General features: G+C 53.1%; 1 protein-coding gene across 31 annotated transcripts in view; it reads left to right on the forward strand.

The window, feature by feature from the left end:
• The first annotated feature begins 567 nt into the window (after positions 1–567).
• SCRIB (scribble planar cell polarity protein) overlaps positions 568–25,533 on the forward strand; it is a 106,947-nt gene continuing 81,981 nt past the window's right edge. For 14 of the 31 annotated variants that reach the window (XM_064508013.1, XM_064508014.1, XM_064508015.1 and 11 more), the window contains exons 1-5: positions 569–1,054; positions 18,800–18,917; positions 19,095–19,173; positions 20,564–20,653; positions 21,620–21,676. In XM_064508013.1, coding sequence (XP_064364083.1) covers positions 893–1,054; positions 18,800–18,917; positions 19,095–19,173; positions 20,564–20,653; positions 21,620–21,676 — 506 coding nt within the window. In that variant the 5' untranslated portion in view covers positions 569–892. Of the gene's footprint in view, positions 1,055–18,799; positions 18,918–19,094; positions 19,174–20,563; positions 20,654–21,619; positions 21,677–25,533 lie in introns of all 31 variants that reach the window. The other 17 variants (XM_064508020.1, XM_064508024.1, XM_064508029.1 and 14 more) reach the window with 3 other exon arrangements.

Genomic DNA, 25,533 nt, shown 5'->3' on the forward strand with positions numbered 1-25,533 from the left:
TGGAGTTGGCAGATGCTGAATGTATCTATATGTTTTTAACCATCATTGCTAACTCGGAGCCTAGCACTGTACAAGCAAAGCTGGGACCGCGTTTCCCTCGGGATGCTGCTTTTCACGGAGGGGCCCTGAGGGGCGGCGGCGGTGCAGGCCGCCTCCACCGACTGTCCGTCCCCGCTGGTTTTAGGAGCAAGGCGCGGCCCCGCAGCGGCCTCCGTCTCCCTCCGGGCGCGAGGCCCCGACACCAGCACCCCCCGCTCCCGCTCCCAGCCGTGGGTCCGGCCAGCGCGGCCCCGGCCGCCCTCTCTGCTCCCCCAGCAGCGGAGGCTCCGCGGGGCCCGGGCGGGCTGTCGCCGCTCCTCGGCCCTGCCTGGGCGGGCGGCTGGGCCCGGCGCCTCCACCCGCCGCGCCGGCTCTGCCCCAAGGCCCCGCGGCCCCCGCCCCGCCCCGCCCCGCTCCCCGCCAGGCCTGACGCTCCCCCTGCGCGGCCGCGGAGCGGGCGGGGCCGCCGGGCCGGGCCGGGCGGGCGGGCGCGGGGCAGGGCGGGAGAGCGCGTGGGCCGCGGACTCGGTTTCCCAGGGACGCCCGCGGGGGGCGGCGCGGCCCGGAGCGGCGGTGGCGGCGGCGGCGGGGCCCGGGCGGGGGCGGCGCTGCGGCGGGGCCGAGCGCGGCGGCGGCGGCGGCGGCGAGGCCCGAGGGGTGGCGCGGAGCCGGGGCGCAGCGCGACGGCGGCAGCGGGCCCGCGGCGCGGCCTTGCCGGAGCGCCCGCCCCCGGCCGCACATCCGGGCCCTCCTCCGGGCCGGCCCGGCCCTGCCCTGCCCGGCGCGGTGCGGCTGCTCCGGCCGGGCCCGGCCCTGCGCCCCGGCGCCCGAGCCCGCGCCCGCGCCCGGCGCGATGCTGCGCTGCATGCCGCCGCTGTGGCGCTGCAACCGGCACGTGGAGGCGCTGGACCGGCGGCACTGCTCGCTGCAGGCCGTGCCCGAGGAGATCTACCGCTACAGCCGCTCGCTGGAGGAGCTGCTGCTGGACGCCAACCAGCTCCGCGAGCTGCCCAAGGTGAGGCCTCCCGGCCCGGCCCGGCCCCGCCGCCCTCCCCCCGCTCCTGCCCCGGCCCGGCCCGGCCCCGCCGCCCTCCCCCCGCGCTGCTCCCGGCCGGCTTTGCCGCCCGCTCCTCCCCAGCTAAAGGAGGGTAAAGCAGGGCAGCGCCCGCGCTGAAGCAGCTGGGTCGAAGCGCGGTGCTCGTTTTGGGGGGGCTCGAGGGGATTTTGGCTCTCTGATTCAGGGCTCCTTGCAGCTGCCAGCCGGGAGCTGCCTCTCCGCAACCCGCTGCAGCAACCCGGGTCGCTCCCTGCGCGTTCGGGAGCTCCCTGCCCTGCGACAGCCTCATGGACGCTTAGAAGGTAGTCTGCCCCGCCAAGGGGGTCCTGCCCGCCAAGGGGCACGCGTTGTGCAAACCAGCAGTCCTGCGCACCGCGCCTGCTGCTCAGCAAAATCACAAGATGAGCCCAAGAGCTCCCTTTTAATCTGTAAACCACAACAGGGTATTGAGCGCGTATATTAAAATTGACGGAGATGCTTTATGCTTTTTAACTGCGGCGTAGGCCTGGGCTTACCGCTTTTTCCTCAGTTCCTGTAATCGCGGTGCTCTCGGTGCAGGTAACACCGTAACGCTCTGCCACGCGCCGGGCCGTGCGAGTCCTCCGCAGAGCCGGGGACGGGAAATCCGCCCTGCAGAGCTGCCGCCTTGGCCCGGGCGTCTCTGAACCCCGAAGGCTTCGCCTGCGCGAGGCGGGAGTCCTGGATCTGGCAGAATCCCCCCGCTTTGGCCTTAAAGTATCGTTCAGCAGGAGCCGAAGTGATGATGATCCTGTTCTGCCGGATGATCCGGAGCGTAGGGTGCTGCAAACGGGAGCTGGGGTTTGAACCCCGTCCCTCACCTCTCGGGAGGGAGGAGGCCTTAACACCCCACTGGGCTATAGGGTATTCTGGAGGAAGTTTTTCCATATCATGTGGAAATTATACCATTTTTTAAAAGTTAGTTCGGTGTTCCTTGTGCCAGGGAAAGTATTGGACTGGAGCTTGTTTGGACAGGTGCGCGCCAGAGTAACTGCGGGCTAAGTCGCATTTTGCACACCTCGGAGCGTCCCGTTGAATCACTGATGTGCTTTTCTTATTGCCATGAAACCTGAAAAAAACATTTGCTTTTGGTTCAGGCCAAAGCAGTTTGGTTCGGTTTTGCTAAGCAGACCAATTTACGCATCCCTACTTAAACAGATTCTCTCGTACAGAAATGGCACCGCTTTGCTCTCCCGTTGCCGCTCATATTTTTGCCTTCTGTCTTTCTGGTCTGGTCCTCTCCGAGAGTGCTGTGAGCCAGCTCGCTTCAGTCGCGAGGGCACGTCGTTCAGGCGTGGAGGAGCTAGTACAGCACTTCGAGTTCTCCATCATGTACCTTGAAATCTTATTATACTTCAAATTTTATATACATCTACTTATATAAAATATATTTATAGTATATACACTTCTACTTCGTTTCTCAAACTACTGGAAAGTTTGTGTTACAGGTTACAGGCAGGTTAAGGCTGATGAATGAGCGAAAGTCTCTCTTGCAGAGCAGGCGAATTGCAGCGTATCTGCAGTGGACTTGCCTCTCCTTGCGCTGCTCAGCTCTTTCTTGTATCCTCTGAACAGCCACTGCCTTTGCATTTGTGTAGAGGCAGGTTTTATTGAGGTGTGGTAGTTTTTTGGATGTGGTTGGGTTTTGCTTAGCTTTTGAAGAGCATCGTTTGGATGACAAATGCAGATTTTATGTTGACATTTTATTTAGTCTGTGGTCAGGTAGATGAAATGCTGCCTGTGTGTCTGTCCTCACCGTTGTGTTTCCTTCCTGTTGTCACCAAAAGAACCCGTATTTGCAAACATTTGTTTAACTCAAGGTGTCATTATCTGTTCTCTTCTGCATGGGAGCATCAGAGCTCTTCCTGTGACCTGTCCCGGGACCATGGGTTCCCTCTGTAGTGATTGCGTGCCCTAAAATTCTTAGATTTTTTAATGTCTAGGAATTATTAGAAAAGCATTAGAGAACAGAAAAACACTATTACATCATCATACAAACCTCTGGTGCACATTTCTGGTCCCCCGGTCTCAAGGAGATGTCTTAAAGTTGGACGTGGTAAAATGCGTGGCGGGGGGGGATCATCAGAGGCGTGCAACAGCTTTCCCACAGGGAAAGCAACGCTCACAAGAGACCTGGTCTCAGCCTGAGAAGGGTGTTGCTGTTCCTCCATCAGGCGATGGAGGTCTGCAGTATCGCAGGCGGTTTGGAGGAAACAAACAGGGAGCAGCTGCCCACTGTTTCTTCCAGAACGAGGATCAGAGGACATTAGGTGACATCAGTAATGGCCGAGTTCAGAATAAATACAAGGAAATTGTTTTTCCATGCAAAGCGCAGTTAAGGTATAGAACTGCTTGTCATGCGGCACGACGGAAGCGCAAAATTGACGTGGGTTCAGCAAAGCACCGGACAAACTCCTGGAAGAGAAATCCGCCAGAAGTTAGTATATACAGAGAGAGCATCCGTGGCCGAGGCGCAGCCCGTGCTGCGGGTCGCGGGGCAGCGCTCGGAGGAGGTGGTGTCGTGGGCCTGCCGCGCTAGCCCTCCCCTTCGGCTCCTGATCCTGGCTGCCGTTGCTGTTGGCTTTCTCCAGCAGTATCAGCCTCGCGCAGCTGGGATGCCTCTGCCCCGCGGGGAGGGCGAGGGTCAGGTATGTGCTGGGGGAGCGGGGGGGCCCTGAGCGCTCGCTGCTCTTGGAAGAACCAGAGCGCTGGTGGGTGCTACGCAGAGGTGCTGCGCTCTGGAGACGTGTCGGAAATAGGTCCCACGGTCTTCCTGCTTTCCAGGCACCCGCGTCAGGAGTTTCTTCCAGCCGGTGCCGTGAGCGGTCGCCTCGTCCGCAGGAGGTGGTGAGGAGCTCCGCACCTGGCAGGACCGGGATGCGAAGCTGGAGCGACCTGCGGTGTCACCCCACGGGTCTCAATGCCAGTGCAGCTTCCCCGAGCGACCAAGGGTGCAGGTCTTAGCCCCAGCTTTAGTTCGCTACACACGAACCACACGCAGGAGGGACGTTGTTGGGGGCCGTGATGGTATGGGCTGATTGCTGCTGCAGCAGTGAGAAGCTGCGTGTTTGCAAGGTGGGGGTGGCACGAACGCTGAAAATAAATTGCCCTTCCACCAGGGAGGGATAGGGAAGCAACGCTTCATTAGGCAAAGATTTTCCCTGAGGGAGGGCAGCCGGAGAGGCCTTTGGCCGGGGCAGGGAGGGTGCTCTCCGGCTGAGAAGCGCTTCGTGGAGCGGCGTTTGGTCGGAAGCGCGAGCCTTTCCCGTGGGAGAGGTGCTCGTGGGAGGACTGGTGCGTGCCACGAGGAAGACTCGGAGGGAGGAAACCGTCTGCGTGCTGGTTTCGGGGAGCAGGGCTGCTCGGGAGTCCTTGGGGGGAGGCTCGAGGGGGGCGCTGAGCCGGCTGTGCCGGGGACGGAGAGTTAGAGAAATGTGAATTAGAGAATACGTAGAGTGTTTAAAAGCAAGTTTGACCATAACGAGTGTGTTTTTAAGAGCTGAAGCAGGGTTTTTGGAGAAGGCTTCTGTGTGGAGGTGGTTTTCGAAGCAGCAGAGTGCAGGGGAGGCTGGCTTTCGGAGAGGTTGTCATCTTTTGCAGTGAAGAAGCAACTTGCTTTAGAAATGTTTGAATTTATTTGCCTCCTCCATGGGTTTTCCTCCCCAGCTCCCGCTGCTGAGCTGTCTCTGTCCAATGTGCTTTTATTTGCCTTTCACCCACTTGCTCCAGACTCCCGAAACGTTGGCGATCTCTTTTTCTTTCTGCGGCACCGTTTTCTTTCCTGCCAGAACAACCCATGTCCCTTTTTTGCTACTGCCTTGCTCTCGGTCTGATTACAGATTCTGCCTGCTGCCTGGCGTTTCTGGATGACACCAACCACCGTAGTGCCTTCAACATCTCCTGCGAGCTGTAAAAGTGGATGCTTGTCTCTCCTTCCCGCGGTGACTAGCCCTTTTGTACCTGCTCCTGCTCCTTTTTACTTATCCCGTGGGGAATGTTGCCTGTTTTGAGTCCACATTTCTCATTATGGTGGCTGAACTCCGGCTGCTCAAAGCGATAGATTAGATCTGTGTTAGAAGCATCTGCTGCCTTGTCACAGGGGTTTGCTGCTAGGGTGATACAGCATGATTTAGCGGAAAATGTTAAATTCTGTTTGGTAAGTTCCCTGTGCTCCTCGTTAGTGTCCGAATTCCACAGGAGGGGATTCCTTGCTCTGCACGGTTCCTGCCCAACCCAGCGTGCATGGGGTGGTTCCTGCAGGACCGAAAGTGTGTGCGGTGCGGCAGGAGGATAAATAGCAGGTCCTTCAGTTTTCAAGGATACGGGCTGCCGAATCATTACGTTAAAGCTGCAGAATGCTCCCGACCCTTTTAATCCCTTCCCTATGAGCAGTTCAGAGCGTGTAGTTCTGATCCGTGTGGGATGAGCGTAGTCTGGCGCTTGGAGATCAACAGTCAATGATCAACATGATCCATGATCAATGGCGACCCAGAGACTTCCACGTGTTTTAAAAGGAGTGCTCTGGCTTGGAGCGTGGGAAGGCAGAAGGGAGAGGTCAGAAGAAGCCTGGGTGGAACAGAGATAGCAGGACCTGGCGTAGCGCAAGGAGGCTGAATAGGGCCTGGAAATAATGAGCAGGTTGACGCGGAGGAGGGAGGGGACCTGCAATCCGTCTCGGCAGTAGCGCGGGAGGGACAGCCGGTTGGAAACCTGGTGCTGGAAGGGAGGTGTGCTTGGGTGGGCCGGACCGAGGGATCGGGTGGTGAGGGAGGAGGAGGAAATTGGAGCTGCGTTTGATAGCAAGTTTCTGGACAGTGCTGGTTCTGTAGGTGCAAAGCCTTAGGGATGCCTAATTGAGGGGATGCAGTTTCTCCGCTTTGCTTTTTCCATGCCAAAGCGCCTGTGATAAGTTGGATCCAACGCAGAAAAGTTTTTCCCTGTTGCCCAGTGAGCTGTTCTTCACTTGATCCGAAGAAGGAAGGAGATGGACACCGTCCCGCAACGCCGAGGAGCGGAGGCCGCGCGGGTCCCTTGCAGGCTCCCTCCTGTTCTGGCTTGCTGCTCCTTGCCTCGCGGCGGGGCCGTCGCTGGGCTGGCAGGAGCTCCGGGTTTCGGCGCTTGCCGGGTTTCGGCGCTTGCCGGGTTTCGCGGCGGTCGCCCGCGGCAGGAGCAGCGCGTCCTTTGTCCCGGCCTGGGATCCCGCCGCGGCGGCAGGGCGAAACCCGAGTGCCCTGTTTGTCACTTTCCCGAGACGGGGCGGGGCCTTCGCCGGGCTAATTAAGAGCAGCTTTTAATTTCCTGGCATCTGGGGCCTGTGGGGAGGATCTCGGGTTTTACTTACTTCCATGGAGGAGTAAAGCTGTTTCGTTTAATCTCCCCGTGCTCATAGCCCTTCCCTGGAAGAGCCGGGCAGCAGTGAATCATCAGTGACCTGAGCTCTCCTCCGTTTCGCCGCGCCCGAGCGTGCCGCCGTGCCCGGTAAGGCTGGTGCGTGCGGCGGGCACGTTCCCTCGTTCAGCCTGCGGATTTTCTGCAAAACTGCAAGCTGCGTTCATTCAGCAAAACCAGTCAAGAAACTGGTTTCACTTGGTTGTTATGGGACCTATGCGCGGTGTTGGCATGTCTCGGCGCCTTCCAGCAGCTCAGGAGCCACGTGAGTTAACGTGTACAGATGGATGTGGTTTCGTTTCTCCAAAAGCCAGGTATTTTGGATGTGCTGCTGCCTAGAAATTGAAGTGGCGCAGGTCATTGCACCCTCGTCCCTTTCTCTTCTCATGCGGCAGCTTTCTCTTTTACCAATTCAGGAGTGTGGTGACAAGGGAGACTTAGGATAAGTGATGGAGTAATAACAGCTGGATATAGGCTCATTTATAGAAAAAAGAGCTCATACCGCTCTTGAACATAAAAACAAGAGAACAGCAAAGAGGAGCAGGCAGTCGATTTTACTACAGTATGCAGTATTAGCAAGGCTGCACAGGGATGCTTTAAGGTCTACAAATAGGAATTCACAGTTAATATTCACTTCTGTGTGAGCTCCGAAGCGTGTGGCCAGCTTCCTTTCTGGACAGTGTGTAGGATGTTGCACTGCGTGGATCGCAAAAGGAGCTCAGGTCTCGGAGAGGGTCTAAGTGTATGTAATACCGGAGTAAAAGGGCATGCTGGGCGGCAAAGGGGTTCAGTGAGGCAAAGAGACAGTGAAGATTTGGGTGACAGTGGCCTAAATAGTGCTGCCTCTCACCAAATTTCTTGTTACGCTGGTTTTGTACAACGTAGGAAGGTCGTCAGTGGAAACACCTACTTAGTCTTTCCCCCAGGGTTGGCTGACCCTCTTATTGCAAACCTCTAGATGAGTCTCTTTAATGTGGTTCATAACTTCTTCCGTATCTTTGGGTACACGGGCTGCCAGTTTGGCTGCTCGACCTGAGTTTGCGTCTTTGAAATCCTGCCTGCTCTTCTGTGACAGTTACCGGCATAGGCTCTTCTCTCCTTGCTCGTGCTCCAGGATGCCTCTAAAACAAAATACCACACTGGACTTACAGATCCCTATTTGCTCAGTGCTGGGTCTGCTTTTGTTGCGTCTCTAAGGTCTCTGCTTATTCCCTTTGGCTGTTGTCTGAGCATCTGCCAGGAGTGATACGGGTGATGTTTTATCCGTGGTTAGGGGTAAGGGCAGGACTAGATTAACCTCTTTAGGTCTCTTCTGATGTATTTTTTATGTTTCTCTGAATATTCCTGGATTTCATAGCTTTGTTTTACTCTCTCTCCCTGTCAGAAACTTGCATGAGGCAGGGAAAGAGCAATGTGAGTGGTAAGACATACCGTGCACTAAGGGAGCTGGATGTGCTGGCCTGCTGAGCTCTTGCATTGCAATCCTTCGTGGTTTCTGACTCCTCCGTTTTCCATTTCTGCTTCAGAGCATTTAATAGTGTATGTCTGAGCTGTTCCCTCGAGAGCCGCTTTGGCACCTTCCTATTTCTTGTGCTCTTCCTGTTCAGAGGAACTGTTTGCATCTTTTGTGTCTGAGAGTCTCCTGCTGTCTCCTTCCACACGGGGACATTTAACTCTTCAGGACTCTTTCAGTCCCCCAGATGTGCTTCCATAAATCCTGCGGGTACAGTCTGCCGTACTCTGAATACCTTATTTTATACTAGTTTATAAACCTGATCTCATCTGCCTTGTCCGTCGTTTCCCAGTTTCAGCATTGGATGTTTGTGGCACTGTGGATAAATAAATGGCTTCTTTGTAATTGCTGGGGGACCTTCATTTGGTCAGAAGATGGCTTAGAAGACGAGCTGTAAATGGGTGAAGCGGGCTCCTCTGTTGAACTGGCACGGTGGGTACGATGGAGAAGGCCGCTCCTGAGAAGCTGCTGTGCCGGGGCGGGGAGGGGAGGAGGTAAAGGGTGGACTAGCTGAGAAGCAGGACAGGTATTTGGATTGCGCTTGGGGGATATTAGGTTTTTCCTTCATCGCCCATAGCCAGAATCCTGTCCCGTGTCACAGTCTCAGTAGGTCTCTCCAGTGAACCGGATTCGTGCTTTTGCAGTGCTTTGCTGCAGCAGGGAGTGCCGATGTCCGACGTCCGTCCTCCTCCGGACTCTGCTCCCAGCCGCCCTGCGCAGGGCCGGGGGCCGAGGCCGCGTGTGCCCTGGTCTCCGTCGGGGCCCTCTGCCCGCGCGGTTGCACCGTGCTGCTGCCGCACGAGAGAGGCGGCCCGCGACGGTGGGGCCTCCGGGCAGCAGAGCCCCGCGGCTCTTCGCAAGAGCAAAGCGTTAATTGTGGTGTGGTCAATCTAATTCTGGCTCGGGGATTTCCTTTCTGTGGCCCCGAGTTAGTTCGTCCTTTCATTAGAGCAGAGCTGCTGCTTTGCTCCCGCACTGGGTTCTCGGGCCTGTTGCTATTAGCAGTTAAGCAGCTGCTGCGCGCTGCCCCGGAGGGGACCGCATTCCTCCGTCCCCGATTAAATGCCTGGGAAGCAGCAGCTGGCGAGCCTTTGGCTCGGAGACAGCTTGCTGTGTCCTGGCCGGAATGCGTTCCTGGAGCTGCAGTGCTTTTATAGATGTGCAACGCATTCCTCAGGGCCCGGTACCTGGGGTTAAATACTCGGAAATCCGGCCGGTCTGCCCTGCGGAGCGCGGCTGCCTGCGCGCGGGTCTCCTCCCCCAGCTCTGAGCTCTGCTACGTGGGGGCCGCGGGGGGGGCCGCGGCTGCTCGGTGCCCCGTCCTGCCCTGCCCTGCCCCGCCGGGGAAGAGGAGCCCCTCCTCGGGAGCCTCCCCGCTTGCTGAGCCGCTCGCGAAGCGGCCTGTGTGTGGCGGGGGGGCAGCCCCGGGGTGGGCGGAAGGCCGCGGTGGTGCCTGTCCTCTGGCAGCTGCAGAGGGCCCGGTGTTCCCCTTTGGGACTCTGCTCGGTCGCTGCCTTTTGGGTGTTTTCGATCGTGTGCCGGCGACCGGGAGAGAAAGGGGCGAAGGCGGTTTGGTGGCAGGGGCGGGCGCTGTGAGGAGCGCAGAGCCAAGCGCTGCCGCGGTTGGAGCCCGTTGCTGGGAAGGATCCCGTGTTTAGGAACCGCTCGGCGAACGGGTCGGGCTCCGCTGTCCCGTGGTGCAGCCCTGCTCCGCTAAGCGAGGCCGAGCCTCCTGGTCGCTCCTGGGAGGATCCCAGAAGTACAGTCAAGTCAAGCCGCGTTCGACCAGGGAAACGTCGGTGAAGCACAAGGCCCAAATACATGACTTTTTTCTTTTTCTGTGAGCATTTTGAGGCGCTGCCGCAGCTGCTACACGTCACTGCTGACACCTCCTGTGCGGCGGTTGAATCCTGCGCGTTTGCTCCGGTTGAGGACGGAGGCCCAGCTCTGCTGCGGCTGCTCTTAGCCTCTTGCAGTCAGCCCAGCCTTGGTGGCACGGGAAACCAGGCCCTGTTCTTGCCCGTGAATCACCAGCAGGACTGTGATTATTTCCCTGTTACACGGTCTGATCCTGCCTTTACCTAAACACGCGCTGTCCTGTGAAGGCAGCGGGACTGCAGCAGCAGGGACTGAAAACTGGGCTTGAAATTCTCTTAGAGCTCGTGAGATGTGAGGAGGCCCCGTCTTCCCGACCACTGGGACTGCTGGTATCGGAAGGGTGAGCAAAACCTTCAGGCACGGCCGGCGTGCTCCGTCCCTGCGGCAAAATTGCCTGTATCCGGACATCTCTGGCTCTGGGCCTTCGTCATCGAGACAGCGTCTGTGTCACGCCGACGCGGAGGTTGCTTTTGGGGAACGAGGGGACGCGAGAGCTGCTCCGTGGCTGGCAAAGCTCGGGAGCACCCTGGCAGCTTTCACTGAGCAGCAGGAAGGTTCTGTGCAGTTCTAGGGTGACGACTGTGTTCACAGCGTGGACCCGGCTCCTGGTTCCCAGCTTGTCACCGCTCTATTTCAGAGACACTGGCCTGCCTGTAAGTCACGGTGTCTCTGCGGGTGTGTGAGTTGGATGTGTGACCTTCCTCTTCCTCTTCCTCCGGCGTGCACCCCGTTCCCCTTCGGCAGTGCTGCGGTCACCCCCCCTTGAAAAACGCCGCTTTTAAGGCGTCTCGTCGAAGTCTGCTCAAAACACGCTTGGCCGAGGCGGGAGGTGTCCCTGCTGCCCGATGGCCCCGGCAGCTCCCTGCCCTCCTTCCTGCTGTTTGCAGGAGCGGCGCTGGTGGCAGAGCGGGCTCCCGCGAGCCGTCCGTGCTGCAAACACAGCCGCTCCTTCCCGGGGCAACTGGGAGAACGTGGGGTTTCCGTGTGCCTCCGCCGGCTGGGACTGCTGCACGCGTGGCCTCGGCGTTGCAGATCGGCGTGGAGGTGCTCTTTTCTCACGCAGACGGTGCAGGTGAGGGGAGAGCTGTAGCTGCAGCCTCAGGTAGGCCAGAAGCCGTTTCTTCTGCAGCCCCGAAGCCAGATGCAGCCGCCGGGGACATGCAGCATCGCAGTGCCTGGGTCGTTTCCGCACCCAGACCCTTTCCTCCTCCCTGCCGGAGCAGCGGCCCCGTCTCTGCCGTGCCCCTCCCGAGCAGCTCGTGCTGGCACAGGATTACCCGGGGCTGCAGCGCCTTGGCGGAGCGGGGCTGTCTGCCGCCGGCCATTAATCCCGTTTAGGGAACGGCTGGCTTTCCAGGCTGGCTTTCCAGGCCTTCCCCTCGGGTTTTTGTTGTGCCGGGGAAACTGCATAGCTGAGTGGTGGCTCAGAGGGTTTGTTCTGATCCTTTCATCCACTGTCCTTTCTCCTCTTTCCATTCTCCACCTCTCGATGGGGTGGAACGAGGGAGCAGGGGGAGGAGGCATGGCTCCGCGCTGGAGCGGGAAGGGAATCCTTAGGGACAGTGTCCAAATTCTCAGCATCGCTGTCCGAATACTGCGGTTATCCAGGTAACCTCATAGCTCCATGAGCCTCTTTCCCATGTCCTGGGGCTTTGCTCCAGCCTCTGTAGCAGTGCTGGGCGCTTCACAGATATGAATTCAGGCAGTTAGAGGCAGGACTGAGGTTTAGAGGTCAGCAAACCGGAGAAGCACAGCTCAGGTGGAGGCATGCTTGCTGCAGAGGCGGGAGGGAACTTCCTTCAGATATTTCTTAGAGCCTCTCCTGCACAACAGATTGAGCAACAACTTGAATGGGCCCTTCGTGGCTTTGCTGCGTATGTACGTGCTGGGTACGACTTCGAATGTACCGGCTGGTTGTGCTGCCGTTCAAAGGGACCTTGACAGCTTGGAGAAATGGGCTAGCAGGAATCTCAGGCAGTTCAGTGAGGGGAAATGACAAGTCCTGCCCCCGGGAGGAATAACCCCGTGTACCAGTGCCGACCAGGGAATGACCGTTTGGAAAGCAGCTTTGCAGAAGAGGACCTGGTGGACACCGAGCTGGACATGGGCCAGCAACGTGCCCTCGCAGCAAAGAAGGCCAAGAGCCTCCTGGGTTGCATTAGAAGGAGCGTTGCCAGCAGGTCGGGGGAGCTGATCCCAGCCCTCTGCTCTGTGCTGGTGAGGCCACGCCTGGAGTATCGTGTCTAGTGCTGGGCTTCCCAGTGCAAGAGAGACATGTACATACTGGAGCAAGTCCAGCAAAGGGCCACAAAGATGATTAAGGGATTGGAGCATCTGTTATACGAGAAGAAGCTGGGATTGTTCAGCCTTGAGGAGAGAAGGCTCAGAGGGGACCTTACCAATGTGTATAAATATCTGATGAGAACTAGTAAAGAAGACGGAGCCAGACTCTTCCTAGTGATGCCCAGCGAAAGGATAAGAGGCAATGGGCACAAACTGAAATACAGGAAATCCTGCTTAAACATAGGAAAAACCTCCTTTACTGTAAGGATGGCCAAACCCTGGAACAGGTTGCCCAGAGAAGTTATGGCATCTCCATCCTTGGAGATATTCAGACCCTGACTGAACATGGCCCGGAGCAGCCTGCTCTGGGTGACCCCGCGTGAGCAGGACTAGGTGATGTCCAGAGGTCCCTTCGGACCTCCGCCGTTCCGTGGTTCTGCTGGGCCTGCCCCCGTGATGCAAGCTGCCAGCTCGACTTAACTGCTGGATTTGGAAATCGGCATTCCTCCCTGACTGTGATTACTGCGTACTCCTTTGCTGCTTGCATGCAACAGTGCTTTTTAGAGACTTACCCTGTGTCCTTAATTCTTCTGGAAGCTCTACGCTAGTGTCTGTAGGCAGTAGGACACCTGCCCCGCTCCGAGTCTGTACTCCGCTCCTGCAGCGTGGAGGAGCTCTGCACAGCCGGTCTCGGAGCTGCGCCGTCCCCGTTCCTTGCTTCATGGGCGAGGAAGGGTAGAGGTGACTGCCCGACTTCTCTGCGCGCAGGAGATAGGCGTTTCCCTCTTTTCCTTTGGCCAGCACCACCTGCATTGCTGTGCAGCGGTCGTGACGTGCTGAGGAAGGACGTGAGGCTGAAGGCTGGTGTTGTGGGTCTGGGTAGTGCTCGTTCCTTCCTACCATTGCCCTGCTTTCCCCGGCAGGAGCGCGGCGTTGGCCGAAGCTGGAGCCGCAGGCTCACCTGCCTCATAAATTAGGTGCAGGCAGCTTATATAAGAGCTTCATATATATTCATATATATGAACATATATATATATAGAACTCCATGGGACAGGGGACTCTTGTGCTTCTGGGTCCCCCTGGGTGAGAAGCTCTGCAAAGCGGCTGTCGGGCATCCCTGCAATATCAGTAAGAAAGGAGTTCTAGACCGGTGGGCCTCAGCATCTCTGTGTGAGGATCAGGACTTTTTTGACACACAGGTATTTTGGTTCCTCAGCGAAAGGCGGATCTGCCACGTGGAGCCTCTGTTTGCTGCTGCCAGGTTTTCATGAACTGGCTGGGCATGTTGTTATTTCTCTGGATAACGTCAGATAAAACCACAGCACGCTGTTTGGAAACGTCGGTGTCCCTTCAGTAGGGCTGACCATCGAAGATGAGCCTTGGCCATGATCAGGATGGCTCTCTGCTTGGCTGGTTGCAGCATTTCAATCTGAAGCTAACATTTCTTTCACTGTGCAATGATGGTAGGTGTGACTGTTGTCCTTGCAGTGCTTCTGCTCTATTTGCCTGGTAATTTTCTTTTTAAAATTAATCCCAAGACAGTGGTCTGTATCACAAGGTTCATTAATACTTGCACTGGGGTTTCATCCTTCCTCACCTGTGTGTATAATCGTCATATTTCAGTATGTGAAGTGGATCTTCTGAAGCTGCTGAGACATCAGTTATTGTTAAGAAGGAAGTTAATTCCCCCAATTTAGCTGGATGCAGCTGACATACGAGTGTCGGGTGCTCTAACGCTAGTTGAATGAATAGCTCCGGAGGGTCAGGTAGCTTACCTGGAATTTCTTGTGGACCAAAGCCAAATCCTTGAACCAGGAGGTTCTGGCTGGATACCAGGAGACTTCTTTTCACCGTAAGGACAGCTAAGTGGGCTAAGTGGTGGACCCAGGGGCTGGAGAGTTGCGGATAATCTGTCCTTGGAGGTTTGCAAGACTTGACTAGATAAATCCCAGAGCAACCTGGTCTGACCTCGTAGCTGCTGGACTGCAGACCTTCCTTCCAACCCGAGTTATTTCCCGATTCTGTGGTAAAGGTCCGTGTTTGCCTGCTCTCTCCTTGAAGAGGGGCTGGTGAATGAGGATGTCACTGTTGGAAACACACTACGGAGCCTGCATTGCACAGTTCTTTTTCTGTATTTTTTGAAATGCTGTAATTTTGTGGAGGTGATTCCTCATCTTTTGGATTGTGCATTATAGGCTCTTCATACCTTTGACTAATTTTCAGCTTGTCAGTATATTAATGAGAGCAATGGTTTATGTATTCCTAATCTGTTACAGCACCGTTGTGTTGCACTGGGTATTGTAGGAATTTGTGCCGCCTGAAGCTTATTTGCAGGATAATTTCGTGGTTTGCAGGGGCTTCTGCCTTGGGCATCCTGTAGCAATTCCCGTGTTTCAACAGCAGAATGTCTTTGGAATACGTGTGCTTTTCTCTCCCCAGTCACCCAGCTGTGCTGTTAATGTGTTAGTGCACTCAGAACTTTGAGGCTTTCTTTTTTTTAATTTTTGGTAACCTCTGTCATACTTTGAGCTGATTGAATTCCTTCGCACCGGAGTCCTGTCTCACTAATCCTCGTTAGCACTACGTGGTCTTTGTTCGGGCTTCTGGTACGCTAACCAACAGGGGAAGAGTGAGGCTTACTTTTTCTCCTCAAACTTCCATTTTTTGATGTTATATCAGTCTAGTCTGGACTCGGAAAGATCTAAACTGTGATTTTTTTGGGGGGGATGCTGAGAAAAACTGAAAGAAAAGTTGTGCATGGTTCATCTCAATAGAGACATACGGCGTGGTTTTGTCAAAATGGTGATTTTTTTGCCAGCTGTATGCAACCAGACTAACCTTGGTTAGAGAAGAGGTAATTGCCAGTCTCCAAAGAGACGTTTGCTTGGGTTTCACTCCTCGTGCTAGTGACAATTTCAAAATTAATTTCTTCTCTGCTTTTTCCCAGTGTCAGAAATGGCTCTGCTGTGCAGTCTTGCTTTGTAAATTAGAGTTATGAGTTGAAGTCCCCATTTCAGAAAACAGTGAGTGGAAAACTACCCACGTCACGTCAGACGTAGCGTTTGCAGTCTTACCTGTTCCTGGTTACATGATGCCGTACGTTATATCGTGTTAATTGTATGGTCCTGGCAGAGGTAAGAGCAGACTTTGCGTGCTTGCTGCTTTTCTGGGCTTTGCTGGCAGCAGTGGGGAGCAGCGCTTTGCTGCACTTCTGAGCGTTTGCCGCTGCAGACCGACCCGTCTGTGCCCAGCGGCTGGACGGCCGGGGCCGGTCTGTGCTTCGGCAGCGCTGCTCGGCCCCTGCCCCTGCGCTCGGCAGCGGTGGGTAGCGGAAACGTTGGTACGCGGTGCTGGCGAAAGTCCTCCTCGTGCTTCTATGGTAAAGCCATTCATGAGCAAAGCAGTCCGTAAGAGAAGGTGCAGATCCGTGGGTGCCTCTGGACTAGCAGCGCTTCGCTGGGACGGCCCTGCTGGCAAGGGCTCGACCCTCTGCTCGTCTCCGGTAGGGCTTTGCAGGCGAGCAGTGAGTCACCGATGTGTGCCAGGATTAACAGAAAGGACTGTTTTCTCGCCAGAGTGAACACGGTGTCTCAACTGGGGTTTTTTGTTGTTTTTGTTTTTTTTTTAGCAAATATAAAATCTTAATTCTTGCAGAGGAACACTAATTCTCTGGGGAAAGTGTGGTTTCGGTGACCTTCACTGACAGCTTTTGACTAGTTTACATTTTTGTCACATCAAAATATTTTATTCAAGTCCATCTTAATTCTCTCTTTAGAAGGGGGAGATTGTTGTGCTATTTGAGGTTTTTGCCTTTTTTTTTTTTTTTTTTAAACTGTGGGAGAGAAATTGCTGTTTAACAAACTGGCATAAAAAAGCATACAAAGAAAGGTATTTTGGAGCATCATATTTAGTCACATGTCTCCCTGAAGCAAAATTATTTGGGCAGGAAGAATTGCAAGATCGTCAAAATAGCCTGATTCTAGAGCTTGCTCTGCACTTTACAGATGTGTCTCTATGCGTGTAGGCTTTGATTGTTCTCAGTAACATAGTTGTGCTAGTAAAAGACCTATTATGCAGCTTGTTGGTTTTTTAAATTGCAGTAAACTGCATGGATACAACTTCTGTGCTAAAGAACTATTATGCTGCTTTGGTTTTGATGGCATAGCTAAAACAGTAAATCTTAACTGTAAGCAAAACTGAAGTCAAGTGTTTGCTGCTACCAACTTGCCCTGCAGATGATTTGCTCTTTAATCTCTATTCTGCCAAGTAAACCCTTCCCATATATTTTGCAGTGCAATGCACAGCATGATTTAATCCTCGTGTATTCCAAACAAAAAATGTGTTTGGAAAAGTGTGCATGTCTATGTTGAGACTGCCCAAAGACTGCAGCCAGCAGTGCTGGACGCTTGGGATATAGATGCTCTGCTCCCTCTGTTGTCGTCTGACTTGCCGACTCTGCCAGGTCAACGTAATGTCTTGCCTGGAATTTCCTTGCGTTCTAAAATTAGGAGAAGGAGCTGGGAAACAATAGCAAATCAAGTCTCTAAATCTCCTGTTCTGGCTTGAAACTTTGTTGTCATTTAAGATTTCACCCACTTCCTTTCTTATTTCACCGATTTGCATTGGATACACTGAATTGAAAGAACTCAAGCTGCTCAGCGTCGAGGAATTTTCTGCTGCTACTGCTGTGCTTTACTGCTTTAGGACACAGCGGGTATACACTCACATCAGTGCTGCTCACCCCGGAGCACCTCTTGCTTGCTGCGCGGGGCAGGGCGTGGAGGTACCACGACCCGCGCGGCCGAGGCAGCGCTCCGCCGTCCCTCCGGCCCTTCCCGACCGAGGAGCCTCTGCGGGAAACTGCAGCGCTTTGGTCTGCAGCAGAGAAACGTTTCGTGTCTGCTTAGACCTCGTTGCCCTCCCTTCCAGCGGGGCGAGCGAGTCACGTTATGGCCTGTGTATCTTTTCACTTTTATGTTGCACATCAGCTTTTCATTCTTTACTTCTCTTTTTTGGCCTGTATTGAAAGCAGCAGACTACTGTGATCCGCAGTGTTATGAGTGAGAGGCTTTTTTCTCTACTTTACTTCTGGTCATGAACAAATGTCGGTACCCCACACCTGTTCCTGGGGCACGTCCGTTTTAGCAACCCTTTCTGCAGATGGATTACTGGAAAAGCAACTGGGAGAGGAAGTCCGGACCTCAAGTCCTTGTTTGGTCCTTTTCGTTGCAGTCTGAGTAACCGTTCCTGACTCTGAATCAGTTTTCGGATGTATGAACAAGTTTGCTTTCACATCTCCTGTTGCTTGCTGTACCCCCCGGTCTGCCTTTGGCTTAAGACAGACTGTGATTACACTGATTAGAGCAGTCTGCACGTCACTTTGTAGACGTGAGTTCGCTCCTAGCTTTATCTCTACTTTCTTTTGCATCAGTGATTGAGTTACTTCTTACAGCTTGGTCATCTGAAACTCGTGAACTGGTAGAGGTGACTTGGAGTAATTGTCCATGTTGTGGCAGGACCCACACACGATTCCTGCGTGTGCGTGTGTCCGTCTCTGCCTTTATTTGTGGGTTATGGGTGACCCTCTTAAATCTGCCTCGTTTTCTGCGGTGGCCTAATATTGTTTGTTTGTTATTCCTGGCCGCTCTGGAACGGTCCAGGAAACGCAGCAAACCCCACAGCCTTGGCTCCATCCTGTCCAGTATCCGACGTCTCACAATAGCTAGAAGCGGCTGCAGGATTCACCCAGTGTAAGGTTATAGCCTGAGTTACGTGCAGAAAACTTACTGAGGGCTGTTTGTGTCCAGAAAGAGGATGGTTGATGATCTTCTGATTAACCTTTTATAGCTAATAAACTCACTTCTGAAAGCAAGGCTGGGTTTGAGAATTTGGATGTTGTTGGACTAAAAGACCTCTAGAGGTCCCTTCCAGTCAACTTTTCCAATGTTGATGTTTCTAGAAAGGCATTCTGCTAATTCCTGGTTACTTGAGCCCTGTGGATCATTTGTGCGCTCCTTTTCTTTCCCAGTTCAAGTAGCCCAACCCTTTTTATGGTTGCCTTAGAGACCTGTCACTGATGTCCCTGATGAAATGCACTGTACAGTACGGATGTTGGTGACAACAAGGACAGGACTTCAGTCTGAAAGTCCCCTCCAGCTACATGTTCCTAGTGTTTCTTCTTTTGTTGTTGTTGACTTCTCTGAACCAGACTTATAAACATCATAGTGCCTGCTGTCGCGGCTTTATAGCGACTTTCCCATGAAGCTAATATTTGAACGCCTAAGATGTACTGTTGTCTAGGGAAACAGGCGCGTTTTCTGCTCCAGGAAACTTACATTTTGCATCCTGCAAGGAAAGGAGAAGGTTAGTATGGTAATGGAGGTGTTAAAAGAATCATCAAGCTGAACTCACTAAATGCCTTTCTCCTTTTACCCTTGCTTCCTGCGGACCGTAAGTGGGGTTCTCATCTGTTCAGTAGTTGCACTTTGAGGGCCTCAGCAGGACAGCGGTTATGAGAGAGAGCAGTCGACACCAAGGATGGACGTTCAGGTTTGCCCTGAGGTGAGAAGACAGGTTTTCTACGGAACTGCCGCTGACCCTGTTTTGTTCTCTTCCCGTCCTAGCCCTTCTTTAGGCTTCTGAACCTGCGCAAGCTGGGCCTGAGTGACAATGAAATCCAGAGGCTTCCCCCTGAGGTTGCCAACTTCATGCAGCTGGTGGAACTGGATATCTCCCGTAATGGTAAGGTCAAAGCTAGACAGGGAATGGAGCGCCCATGCTTGGGCCCCGGCGTCCTGCTTCTCCCACTGCAGTAGTGCTACTCAGCATGCTACGCTGTGCACTGCTGTTCTGCAGTCCCGTTTCCCATTTGATGGGGTCTTCTCAAGCCTCTCTTTTTGTTTCACGTGTTTTTTCCAGACATTCCAGAAATTCCTGAAAGCATCAAATTCTGCAAATCCTTGGAGATCGCAGACTTCAGTGGGAATCCCCTCTCCAGGTAGGAAGGCACATGCAGTCCCTTCGTGCAGTTGAGAATGAGGGTTGAGGTTCCTCATTCTCCTGAGCTTTCTCTGGTCTTCACCTTGTAATCAGCTTCCCTTGACATCAGTCTGTGATCACCCTGGCTTTACCAAGATCTACAGGTGCGTCTGCCCTCCCGGCATAGGGAGCACTCGGTGCAGGGAGGAACTTGAGTGCTCCCTCTTCTGCGGAGCCTGTGGCTTGGGCTGGTGAGGTTCCAGTCATACAGACGCCTCTGGTGTGAATGGTGAGGACTTTTGTCCTCTTGGAGTAAGTTTGTGCTACCTCCTCACCGCTCCACCCTGCTGCGCAAACCAGAATGGATGGGGACTGGCTGTATTTCCGAAGAGCATAGGAAAGGCCTGCCTGCTACCCTCTGCTCCGTGTCAGTCCTCTTTGCTCTGCCTTACTTATTACTTAGGATAGCCATGCTTTGCCCTCTGTGTTTGGTCAGAGTCTCCCTGATACCACGGTGCCTGGAGCTGCGTCCGAGAACAGGACTCTGCCCTCTCTCTTCAGTCTTCTGTCTCTGCAGCTCTTAATCTCTCGCGCTTGGGGAATTTAGCTGTGGCTCATGTGTGTTCACAAACCGTGCTTGCAGGTCCTGACGACTTGGTGCGTTCTGTGCCAGCGTCCCTGGAGATGTCATTTTTACCCCAGATACTTGCTGCCCGTTGTGCTCCTGGGGAGGCATTGCCCAAGTTGCCCTTTAAGCAGATTTAGCTTTGCTTCCCCCCTGCAGTGCCACACACTGTCGGAATGGAATAACCTTTCCAGTCAGGGAGAATCCCCACACTGCAACAATGACCAGCAGTTTCTACGCTAAGAGTTATTTACCAGGGTCTTTTTGTGGCCTGGAGTTTGCAGACTATGTGCCAAGAGCAGGGGGCCAGAACAGCTCCAGCAATAGCCCGTGAGCAGCAAAGGGCGTCTCTTCTTTGTGGGTCTTTCCCTGGTCCATTGCGCCCTGGAGCTGCTGTGGTGGCACTGCTTGGCCCCAGGGAATGCAGCAGGGCCATCTGCAAAGGTGTCCTTAGCTGTAGATTTGGATTCCTTGGTAGCCCTCCCTGCTCCCAAGCTGAAATGACCTCATGGCATCGCTTAGCCTGGGAGTCCTGCTTGAACACTCCAGAGCCAAGTGTGTCCAGTGGGACCGGTAGCACCTTTGCTGTAAGGGGTGTTGGTGTCCTGGCAATGGGTGTGTGCTAGACCAGGAGCCACGGGCAGAGCAGGTTCCTGCTTTTCTCCTTTCGCACGTGTTAATAGCAGTTGGGATAAGACTGGGTTTTCAGGGATTTGGAAGAGCTGTTCAGGGCTTGTTTTGTGCACAGGACTTTAATGATGTTCGTTCTGTCATGTTTTCACAGGCTTCCGGAGGGTTTCACGCAGTTGCGGAGCCTGGGCCACTTGGCCCTGAATGATGTGTCCCTGCAGAGCCTCCCCAATGACATTGGGAAGTGAGTATGCTTGCACTCCTCATATGGCGGGGGGACCTTGCTTTTAGGGTGGCAACACTAGAGGATTTGTGGGGAAAGTGTAGCCTCCCGGTCACAGCTCGTCACTGTACTGAATGTGCTATCTGAGACCTCTGAGCCTTATTCGTGATAAAAGAGAACCTCTTAAAGAGATTCTTTCCCTGGACTCATGCACTCTCCCAGCAGAGTTTCTGCCTTTCCAGTTGTTGTCAAAGCGGTTGTTGGTGTGTGAGGATTGCAACTGAGTGGGTAGAAACCTCAGCTGGAGGGCTGGTGAGAATCACAGTTTATCATTTTGCTTAGGTTAGTTGTGCCCAACGTGCTGTTTACGTGTGGATCCCCTGCCTAACCCAGCAGCTCGATACGTCACTGCTCCGGGTGCTGGTGGGCAGCTGCAGTACAGGGGAAGGAGGCACTTGACCGTGCTTCCACAGACTGTCCGTGGCACAGGCAAGGAGTGAATCCAGGCCTCTCAAATCCTAGAGTCTGTCTTTTCCTCTCATATGAGTGCCCATTTGCCCCCTCCCAAGCAGATGCGTTCTGTCCGGTGACGCTCATGTGATTAATGCTGCTAGCAAATGGCCAAGGCAAAGCCCTTGGGGCTCTGCCCACGAGGCGTACTGTCCTTCCCGCAGGATTTGGCTTCCTGCGTGTGAGGGTTTTTATCCTTCTGGGCAGACAGTCCGATGCCACATTTCCTTGCCCTGGGTTTGGACACAGCGTTGTTTCCCTGTGACTTTGCAATAGGAAATCACCATCGTCACAAGTGGTTTAAGATCCTTTTTGTTTTGCGTTTTCCCCGCCACATACGTTTTTGTCTTCACACTTGCACATACTCCTTTGCGCAGGCCCTGAGAGCCTGTCCCAAAGGAGGGGTATGAGCATGTCCTTGTGTCCCTGAAGCCCTCTCCAGTGAGTCTGGCTTCCTTGCTCCTTTTTCTCTTGCAGTTTGGCAAACCTGGTGACTTTGGAGCTGCGAGAGAACCTTCTAAAGACTCTGCCCACGTGAGTGTCTGTCTGGTGGCTTCAGGAGTTTCCTGCCTGATTATTATTACTGCATCCCTCCGGGACTTGCTATCACTGTACTACAGGCTGTAGCACTTTGCTTGGGAGGACTTGAGGCTTTGAGCAAATCAGCTGTATCTTGCTGGATTTTTGTAGATTTGGGCGAGTAGGGAGAGAGATGATACAGGACTGAAGAACAGAGAAGGGTATTTAGAGTTTACACTGGATTGATTTGGAATAGACAGGGTTCCAAGACAGCCTCTGGAAATGGTGAGAGCCCTTTTTCCCTGAGAAGAGGAGCAAATGACAGATTGTTTTGGAAAAAGAGAGAAAAATGTACTGCTGTGGGTGTAGAAAGAACTCTGCATATGGTAAAATTAGAAACTTGAGGAAGAGCAGATATGGTTAAAGGCATATTTTGCTTCCAGTGCCTCTGTTTCTTGGGTATCCTTTCTGTTTTTCCTGGTTGAGCAGTTCTATGGGAAGGGGTGGGATACCAGGCTTTCCTAAAAGGGACAAGGAATAAGCCAGCAAAGGAGAAAAGGTAAGTTACTTTAAATGTTTCAGTGAGTCAGGGACAGAGGTTGCTTCCTGCAGAGCATCTCATTGGTGCAGCTCTGATGCAACCAAGTAGACAGGATGTGGAGAACTGATGAGGTTGTACATTAATCTCTAGTTTGGGGCCCATCAGAGTTGTCTGCTGAGTTTTCTAACCTATGTTAGCTGTTTCATCTCATTTTCTGCCCGCTAATCCATCCAATTCATGATCCAACACGTCTTCACTGAGGACATGTTGGAAGGGGTTCCACCTGGCTCGTTTGAGTAGCAGTGTGTTTTGGCACCACATGAACTTCGCAGTGAATGTGTGAAATATGGAACTGTAGACACTCTTCCTCAGTGCCCTCTCACTATTCATAGCAAGTAATTCAGTTTGGCAACCTGTATTTCTCCCTTGTTTCCCTGCTTTTATAATAAGGGGCAAAGGAGGCATCATGATACAGTGTTCAAGCAGGGCTTTGTGACTCCAAACAATGAGGGCTTTAGTCTTGCTGCTTCTGTGATGGCCTTGCCTCCCTCATTGCAAGATGTTGCTGTGACACATAACATATGCTCTTGTCGATGGTAGTTTTCCTCTGGGACCTGCAAGTACAGGCTTTACCCAACATCAGTTATATTGGCTCGTAGAGTTCATGTGTGTCAGCTTTGACCCAGAGGACAAGACTGCTTTCAAAAAGGAGATGAAAGAGTCTACACTGGTCAGCTCCCAGGCTTCACACCTAGTTATTACCCAGTGATGGAAGCACAGTTCAAATTAACGTTGTCATCTTGTCTCTGATGCCAAAGTCACGATCTTTCTGCACAGAAATTCTCAGCATTGAAGCCCTGTCACAGAAAGGTGACGTTAAGAGACCAGCTGAGGTGGCCTCTCATGGAAGGCACCCGCAAGGGTGGAAGGTGAGAGCTCAAGGTCTTTACACCAGGCTGAAAACTGGCAAGTGGGAGAAGTTCAGGTCCTGTTGTTGGGACCCACTGCTGTCTGTTCCATGTGTTCCCTGTAATCAGACAGGCAGACAGACAACACCGCTTCGATGCATCCTATAAACAGAGAGATGCTTGGTGCAATAGCCACATCCAGAGTTGGACTTCCAGACTTCAATGAAGAGTGATCCCAATGACTTTTCACCATCTAGGAACCAGCAAGGACCTGAAGATTGAGTATGCAGTCCGTGATCAAACCCATGTGGTTTCAGGGCAGATCTCTCATGCTCAGTTTTCCCTTGTTTCCCTGTGTTAGATCTGTACACTACCCAGCATGATACTTGTAGCATGCCATGAATTTTGGGGTGTTTTCTCTGAGAAATAAGTTCAGACTTCATACGCATCCTGCAGTGCAATTCCAACTTCTTTTCACTTTTCCAATTCATAGGACATTATCCAAAAGTAGAAATAGCGGGGTCTTGAAGACCGAGACAGTTTTCATCAAATCTGTCAGTCAAATATGAGATCTGAATCAAAGCCAAAGAAATTTCATCCAGGTCTGAAGCCCTTGTACTTAGTCTGGTTACAAACTGTGCTCAGCAGTGGTTGTAGACAAGTCCAAGTGATCTTGCCAAAGAAAAGAATGACTTATCAAATTGGACAGGGTTTTCAGTTTGTGAGTTTGCTAAGCTCAGTAGATAGATGGGCTTCAGTACTGTGAATTTGTGGCTGTTTGATGCCTAAGCAGCCTTTTAGTTTTGGGGTTGGTTAGTTTGTTTTTGTTCAGCTCCTTAGGATCCAGCTTGCCATGACCTTGGTTTGTCAAAACTTAGTCATTTGTTAGTCTTCTATTGTCAGCTGAGTTTCTGAACAGTTCAGCTCATACAGCTGGTTACTGCTCCTCATCTCTCCCATCGAGATGGGGAAGAGCTTGCCAGTCCGTTGGGAAGAATGGCTCACACTGATGCACTCTCACAGAATAGCAGGTGCTCATCTGTGCTGAGGCATCTTGCAGGACCTCATAAATCGGCATGGATTCCATCGTTCACTTGCCCCTGTTTTGGGAATTCAAACTGGGAAGGTGCTAAGGGAGAGTCATGACTGCTTCATCATTCTGAGTAGTCAACAAGCAAATGTACAGTCATAATGAGGCACTGCTACATAACAGAATCAGTCCAATTAGTCTGTTGATAAACCTTTGCTTGAGTTCATGTGGTATCTCAAAATCCACCACTGCATAAGGTGAGGTCGTCCTCTTCCCAAGTTGCTCCAGTATTTTTGCAGCCTGTCCCAGCTAGGGCAGATCTTTTTTTTATTGCTTTCTGGTAGACTTGAAGCCCCCAACTTCCTTAGTTTGGGTGGTGGAAATGCGTAGCTGTATTTCACAAAGAAATACAGTGATTTCTGTGTGAGGGCAATTCCTTATGAAAAGAATAAAAAGGGCTGAAGACTCTCCATGTCAGGTACACGGGCAGGGTTAAGATTCTTTTCCTTAACCTTAGTAGAGTTTTTCATTGATTTAGTAGAGCAAGAAACAGCAACCGCAGTTTGCAGAAGTAGGGGTTGGAGTTGAGGTGGTAGCACTGAGAGCTGAGAATACATGAACAGCCCGGTCACATGAGAAGAACTGAATCCTAGTGTTTTGGGTCTGTGGATTGGAGCTTTTTATACCGGCAGTTTGCAATGTGTCTGGATACTCGGGGCACCTCCTTGGCCCCCCTGCGTTGACATGCTCCGGCTCCCGTGCAGGCTTCTCACAGTATCTTGCCTAGTGACCTTCTTGCCTGTACACGTCTTTACCTCGTCTGAGACATCATGCCAGTGTTGCCTTTCCCTTTCTCTTAAAAGCATGGGGCTCCCGTTTAGGGAGGTTGGGGCTGTAGATTTGTCCCTTCCCTCTGCTCCCTGCAGCTATGCTCCCTTCGCGCCCCAGTTGTGTATTGTCCTCTGCCGACTCTCTCCTCTTGCCTGTTACTCTGTGCTCAGGGCCCCATCCTTGCAGCCAAAATTGGCGGCAACGTTAAGGTGTGGCTTGTCATCTGTCATGTTTTTGCTTGAAGAGAGTGGGTTTTATGGTGGGAGGGGGAGAGAGCAAGTTGGTGTTATTATGGAAACTGGCCACTTTGGGACTTCTTGGGCCACTGACCCCAATTCTTTAGTGCAGGTGGCCTGGCTTGGGGGAGGGTGCCAACTCCTCTAAACTGTTTAGCTCAGAGGGACTATGAAAAGGGTCAGAGTTGCCCCATCTGTTTTAGGAATTATTCAAAATAATGTAATTTGTGAGATATGTATCCCTGATGCTAACCCTCCTTTCTTTCTTTCTTCTTTCTCTCTCTCTCTCTCTCTCTCTCTTCCTCTCTCTGTTCCCTGTATCTTGC

The sequence above is a fragment of the Dromaius novaehollandiae genome, chromosome 2 (genome assembly GCF_036370855.1).
Source record: "Dromaius novaehollandiae isolate bDroNov1 chromosome 2, bDroNov1.hap1, whole genome shotgun sequence".
In the NCBI taxonomy this organism is placed as follows: domain Eukaryota; kingdom Metazoa; phylum Chordata; class Aves; order Casuariiformes; family Dromaiidae; genus Dromaius; species Dromaius novaehollandiae.